Raw genomic sequence first — 7,377 nt, forward strand, 5'->3', positions numbered from 1 at the left:
GTGTGTGTGTGTGTGTTTTCATGGTAATAAAGAAGCATGTCAGCCAATGCAACAGTGTGACTCACATTGTAGTTTTTAAATGGAAGAATAAGCTTTATCAGGCTTCGGCTAAACAGAAAATATTTACTTACATTTACTGTTGGTTTTAGATTTTCATGGAATTTATTGGCAGCAAGTAAATATAGATCATTCAGTTACGATTTACTAATAATCTTTTTTTTTTGTTCGTTCAGACCACCTGCTACATTCTGGTGATCACCATCGCCAACATTGCCAACCTAGCCAGCACGGCTACATCCATCACCATCCAAAGGGACTGGGTGGTGGTTGTGGCGGGTCAGGACAGCAGCAAGTTGGCAGGTCAGTGTTTCTTATCATCAGATGTAGGTCTCACATGATCCCTTATCAGATCTGTTCAGTGGGGCAGACTTTGAACCCCCGGATGGTGACTCACTCTCGTTTTCACCCTGATTGTTATAAACTATTTCAAAGGTATGCTTACATGGTGGAAAACACTAACCGAACTTGATGACCTTTATCATTCTGCCGTGCTAGTATCATAACTTTTTAAAACCTTCCATCATGTGAGGACTGTAATGGGCCAATATTTGATCACATTTCCTTCTTTTATCAGATATGAATGCCACGGTGCGGATCATCGACCAGCTGACCAACATCTTGGCTCCCATGCTGGTGGGTCAGATAATGGCCTTCGGCTCCCATTTCATCGGCTGTGGGTTCATCTCCGGCTGGAACCTGTGCTCCATGTGTCTGGAGTACGCTCTGCTGTGGAAGGTCTACCAGAAGACGCCAGCGTTGGCCACGAAAGCTGGCCAGAAAGAGCAGCAGCAGGAGCTCAAACAGCTCAGCCCCACAAGAGGTAGCTACAAGAACCTTGTGTTTCATTTCTAGCATCTAACACTGTGGGGAATTCTGAGTTTTGGCCTGTGTGGTGAGTGAATTTAACTAATTCTCTTCATGCTTCTGCCCTTTCACAGAGTTGGAGAACGGCCAGAGCCCTGAGGAATCGTCTCAGCCGCTCATGAATGAAACCTCAGTCGTGACCAAGCCCGACTCTCCCAAGCAGCGCGGCTGTTGCTATCAGGTGACCGAACCTCTGCGCACCTTCAAGGCAGGCTGGGTCGCCTACTACAACCAGAACATCTTCTTCGCCGGCATGTCCCTGGCTTTCCTCTACATGACGGTGCTGGGCTTCGACTGCATCACCACGGGCTACGCCTACACGCAGGGCCTCAACGGCTCGGTGCTCAGCCTGCTGATGGGGGCCTCGGCCGTGACGGGCATCTGCGGCACCGTCGCCTTCACCTGGGTCCGCAAGAAGTGCGGCCTGATCCGCACAGGCTTCATTTCGGGCATTGCCCAGCTGTGCTGCCTCATGCTGTGTGTCGTCTCCGTCTTTGCCCCCGGGAGCCCCTTCGACCTCAGCGTCTCGCCCTTCCAGGACCTTTACACCCACCTGATCGGAGAGAAGCCGCTGCCCGAGGCCGAGCACAGCCTCACCAGCGTTCTTACCAACGCCACTACTGTTGCACCAGCTGAGGAGCTGCCACCTCTGCAGTCCTACATGTCTGTTTGTCTGCTGTTTGCTGGCGTCATTGCTGCTAGAGTTGGTAAGAGTGGTTATCTTAATGTCCTGATATTGTATTTCACTTGTTTTGGAGCAGAGTAGAAGCTCTAGTGCTATTTGCCATTGAGGTAAATGGTATAGTCTAAGTTGTTTGTTAGTGTCGTTTGAAAGGGAATTAGAGTCCATGCTTTATTGGCATGTTTCACTTCCTTTCATAAGATAAGAGAAGGCTGTTTCTCGAATCATCACTTCCTAAAGGTGACTCAAGCAGGTACAAGCAGGTCCACAGGTTGAACTTTTTCTCAACTCACCGGAATCTCACATAAGACCTCTACGGATGTGCTGGGAATGTCAGAGCAATATTTCCAACCTTTGGTTCCAAATATATTGCCTGATAATTGACATAACAGCTACTGTCGCCTTCTAAAGTTGTTTCACTGTGGCTGTAAAAAACACCATTAACACTGACTGTTGATCTCCTTCTTGCAGGTCTGTGGTCTTTTGACCTGACAGTGACGCAGCTCATTCAGGAGAATGTGATCGAGTCGGAGCGAGGTGTGATCAACGGCGTCCAGAACTCCATGAATTACCTCTTAGACCTGCTGCACTTCATCATGGTGATTCTGGCTCCGAACCCGGAGGCCTTCGGCCTTCTGGTCATCATCTCCGTCTCCTTCGTGGCCATGGGTCACATCATGTACTTTGGGTTTGCCTTCAAGAGCCTGGGGAGTCGCCTCTTCCTGTGCTGCTCGCCGGAGCAGAAGGTGGAGGAGGTAGACAACCCCTCACTTCCTACCACCGTCTAACCCCGTTAAAGAGACTCTGTCCTGGGTACATATCTCTCAAGCCTTAACCCTGCCCTGCATCTTATTTATCTAACATCTTTTTTTCTTGTAGCTGACAGAATGCTAATGCTAACCAGATAAAGGCAACTTAACATGCTATGCATAGCCATTAATAAAGCATTACTCATTAGCAGAAAGCTTACAGTTATAGAAAACTAATCCATAGCAAGACTTTAGATAAGGCAGGGTTTCTCTAACGTTTTCAGTCTGGGAGTCATGCTCTTTGATACATGTACTGTCGAACAAGGATCCATCACTTCTAGGCTCGTGATCCCAATGTGGTGGTCCTGTTAAAGACATCAGGGGATATGGCACTGTAAAATATTCTCCCCCTCACTGCCTGGATGTAGCTGTAAAGATGTTTAAAAAGGTGCTTCAGCTAACTAAAAGGCGAAATGAGGGAGAAATCTTGCAGGGAAAGCAGGCACTGAGGCTTGGATTAAGGGGGGGCCGCTGTCGCCTGAGACCCTAAGAGACAGGCTGTCCCCCCACTTTCCTCTCTTGACACTTGCCTCTCATTGGTGCTGTAGCTGTGTCTGCTAGCTGTTCTCTTCAGCCTCTTCAGGACTGTGAGTCCGCTTACATGTATGATGAGCAGGTTCTTGTGGAGGTCGTCCTCCAGAGGGCTTTTTATGTTTTATTTAACCAAACACAAAACTGGGATCTAGTCTCTTTAATACATGGTTATAAGGGTTATGCAAAATAACTATTTATTCAGGAAATGCAGACGGTGGTTTTTATAATATATATCTATATATAACTGTATCATCAGTATTGTGTTGCGCTCTCGCGGTCGTGCTATAAGAAAGAAATCCTATGCACCCTTGTCAATAACTCTCTCAGTTACCAAAGTCAAAGTCCATAATATGTGGCGTAAAAGGAAGTGAGGGAAACCAGTTATCTGTGTGAAGCAATCCAAATATATGTTTTTTTTTATATCAGGTGACAGTAGATGTGTAGGTTCACACCCCGAGTATATCTGAATATTCCTAACCCACTCTGAGATTGTACTTAAATTTTGTTTTCCTGGTAGTTTACATTAATAGTGTTATTTTGTCACCTTTTTTAATCTTTTATGTTCTCTTGACTAATTTTTCAATCATGATTGTTGTTACACAGGCACTTTAAGTGATTGACGTCTGTCATTACACCTAACGCGTGATCAGGCATTTGATCAATATTTTTTGCACAAGGTTGAAGTCCTGACTCTCCTCCCCCCCACCCCACCGCCACCGTAAACCCCCATGCTCAAACTTATTTAATCACTTATAGTCTCTCTGTTTGTTCAGGTGCAGTGGGAGGGGTTGTGGTTTTAAGAAAAAAAAGGCACATATTGTAACACTTACTGTAGCACCACAAAACTGTACCAGAAGAAGTGAGTACACCCCGTGTTGCAGACAGATACCCTCCCGTTTCCTCAAAAGTCAGCTTAGTCAGCAACTCTTATCTGGTCTCAGTATACCGCCTCAGACTGCCAGCAGGCTCTAGATCAGCACTGAGTCAGGGTTGTAGCTCTTATCAGTCTAAGCTTCGACAAATGTTTTAAAGTTCTGACAACTTTGGCTTTACAAGTCCACAACCTGTTTTTTTAAAAAGCATCTTGTGAAAGTTTGTGGCTTTTTTTTTTTGCATTCCTACTTTTAAGTGATTTTTCTAAATAAAAAAATGTCTCCAGAAACGGTTAAAAATCTCAGACAGTAGCTTTCCTTTAAACAGGATAATGATAAACGCTAAGAGAGAAGAGAAAACTAGCTGGATAATGTCAGTTTGCCACCATAAGCTACCAGTCAGGCTGCTTTATTGCTTCATTTTTCTCACTTGTAAGAGGAATAATGTTATTATTATTCCGTCTTTCAGAAATAATCTCACTTTAAAGATCTACCCAAACAAGGTGCCTAATGTAGCTCCACCTCTGGCCTTCAGTGATAACTGTCGCCTTATTGTAAATCAGCCTTGACAGCTGTTAAACGCACACATGTGGCTACATCAAGAGTCGCAACCCACCCATGCAAAATCCAAACAGTCTAGCCAAGAGTTTGGTATTTTTGGGATGGCGAGGTAGAAAGGGGGGAGAGAAATATTTAGTTTGGAAAACCAAGGTAGCCGCACCAGATGTAGGAGAACAGAAGGCCACTTTTTAGCCGAGCATTCCCATGAAACCCGGTGGAGGACGCGGCGGTGAGTCAGGATGTCAGGTGTGCCAGACTCGCAGGGAATGGAGCTTAATTTTCATGTTCCACTCGGGTTTAACGTAAAAACTCAGTCTGGGCATGAAAACAAAACCGGCTCTCACAACGGTCTGTCTGCTGATTCAGGAATATCACACATGGCCATAACTCTGTATTTTTTAATGTAAATAACATTAGCTGTCAGTCAGTATAAACTTATTGAATATATATACGATTGGAAAATGCTCAATAGTATATTGTGTATACTGTTTCCATGCTGTTTTTTATACTTAGTGTTTGTGTGTCAAATTGAGGTTTCTTACAGATTTTTTTTTTAAATTTGTATAAAGTACAATTACTGCATTTCTTTTAAATACATCTGTATCATACTGCTTTAATCTGGCATATATATCTTTCTCTCTGTATGTATATATAGATATATATCAGTGTTATTGTAGTTCAATAGACAACAGCATTAAATCATGAAGAAATCATCCATTTTTATGTAATAATCGCACTCCACTGAACATAAAGTTGTTGGTACTGCTTGTATTGCATGAGGTCACCTAAATAAACAAAACCGTCACAATCGAATGTGTGTTTAGTCTTACGTATGTGTGTGTGTGTGTGTGTGTGTGTGTGCAGTGTATTATGTTCGCAGGGTTTCTTGGGCTTGGTTGCTTCGGTGTCAGGTCACATACCTCAGCACAGTCAGCTGCTAATTTCCTCCCCAGAATCCCTTTCTTTCAGGCAGCCAGTGTTAAACTGAGTGACTTTTAAGCCGAGCTGGATGATCTGGACTCGCATGCTTGCTGAAAAGACAAAGAGTGACCTGTTTGATGATGATGATTTTTTTTTTTAAGCGACAGAGGCTTGTTAGTTGGCTTTGACTCTGCATTCAGTGGTTGTTTTATCATTTCGATGCTTAATGTATGTGTATGTTTAACAGCTGATCTGCACTGAGTGTATTGTGATGGTCGTATCAGGGGCTCGTACTACTTTAAGAGGTTTAAGCCAAATACCAAGGCACTGCTAATCAGTGAGACAGCTAATGAATACACAATAGTACCTTTTTTAACAGGCCTCTTCTTTCATTTTGTTCCCTGTAAAGCTTTACTTTACTGAACAGCAATAGCCTTCAGGTGCCACAGTGAATGAGATAAATTAAACAACTTTGTACTTTAGATAATACAAACTCATCTGTCCTGCAGCAACTGATTGAGCGTAGCACAAACATGCTGTTTTATTTGCAGATGCTGATTTTTAAATGATTTAGACCCTCAATTGTCACATGCTGACTTGCTTTTTTTAGGATTTATCAGTTTAAGGTAGAAGGTTCAACATGAGGGGCGATACCTTAAAAAAGCAGCAGTGTAGGCCCCACCTCATACTTTAAGGACCACATGCCTATAGAGTGAAAAGGCCGCTGACCGCAGGGCAAGTCCAATGTTTACAGACAGGAACTAGGACTTGAGATAAGTGGAGATATCGTCCTGTTCATGTGCAAGGTCTATAGTATCTTCTGGACTAATGAGCACTCCCAGAGACACAGATTTTATATGAAATAAATTCTTGTTTGGTCAGAAGCTCCCGTCAAGGACTTGTGTTCAACTTATTGAAGCTTCCAGGAACAGTCTTTAACTGTAACAAACAGAGGTGATATCAGAAATACCATTTACCTGATACCACTGCTGATAGGGAAGATGTTAGAAGTTCAAGTCAGTCATTTATTACAGATAATTGATTAGTTTGATACACATTTTTGTGTTCTTGCTGAGAGTTTCTGCCAACAACAGTTTAGCTTAGCTTAGCATAAAGACAGGAAACAGAGTGAAACCACTAACCTGGCTCAGAACAACAACTCGGTGGTGCCATGGTAGCCTAAAGATTAAGGTGCCACGGTCCTTGGCCAGGCACAGTGACTGGCTGGAGTCTCTGCTGGTTGCCCGGCCACCTCCGCACTACACCCGGCCAACAAATAGTCCAACACAACACCAGCAGTAAAACCACTTGTACTTTCTGTATGGAATATAAAAACGAGATATGTGTCACTTAAGGAGCTTTAGAGGTGTTAGGTAGGTGGGATTCTTTTAAAGTAACACAGAGCCAGGCTAGCTGTTTCCCTCCGTTTCCATTCTTTATGCTAAGCTAAGCTAATTGGCTGTACTTATTTAACACATTACAGTCTGTTTGCAGGTGTTAGGGAGTACTACTACTGCATACTGTATGTGGATAAAAAGTAGTATGAAGCCTTTTAAGCCTTTGCGTAAGGTCTGATAAATTTCCTCGAGTGATGTCACTTGAGTCAGCGTCTCAAAGTCTGAAAATGAAACAAATGAGGGGGTTTAGAGTAGAAAGAAGTGATCTTACCAGACCTCTCTGTCCTCATCTTTAATTGAGGTTAACGTCTGAAGGCTACATTAACTGCTACTAGCACACCTGCATCTCCTGAAGTTCATGTTGTGCTTTGTGGGTAATGTAGGCATCAGGTTTTGAGAAGGAAGAAGAACGTGTGGAATAATAAAGATGATATCTCTGGTTCAGCTGCATCGATTTTGAGCCCAACATTGTTTTTAATAATATTTGATGAAGTTCTCCCTTTAGCAAGAAAACAACAACCTACTTCCACACAAAAAATAGTTTTTACTTCCTCCTTAATCCGAACCTCTTCTATGAGTTCAAACTTCATCTTTGCTGCACTGGATTTCTTTAAATGGACACAAGGGAATCCCTTAGAGTTGTATATATATATACGTATATATATATATATATATAT

General features: G+C 43.1%; 1 protein-coding gene across 1 annotated transcript in view; it reads left to right on the forward strand.

Moving 5' to 3' along the window:
• The window catches only part of slc40a1 (solute carrier family 40 member 1), an 8,647-nt gene extending 3,452 nt beyond the window's left edge, over positions 1–5,195 (forward strand). Inside the window, exons 6-9 of the mRNA XM_035676748.1 lie at positions 234–360; positions 635–880; positions 999–1,631; positions 2,078–5,195. Coding sequence (XP_035532641.1) covers positions 234–360; positions 635–880; positions 999–1,631; positions 2,078–2,394 — 1,323 coding nt within the window. The 3' untranslated portion in view covers positions 2,395–5,195. The remainder of the gene's footprint in view (positions 1–233; positions 361–634; positions 881–998; positions 1,632–2,077) is intronic.
• The last annotated feature ends 2,182 nt before the right edge of the window (positions 5,196–7,377 follow it).

The sequence above is a fragment of the Morone saxatilis genome, unplaced genomic scaffold, assembly GCF_004916995.1.
Source record: "Morone saxatilis isolate NCDOM2014 unplaced genomic scaffold, NCSU_SB_2.0 Contig5, whole genome shotgun sequence".
Taxonomy (NCBI): domain Eukaryota; kingdom Metazoa; phylum Chordata; class Actinopteri; family Moronidae; genus Morone; species Morone saxatilis.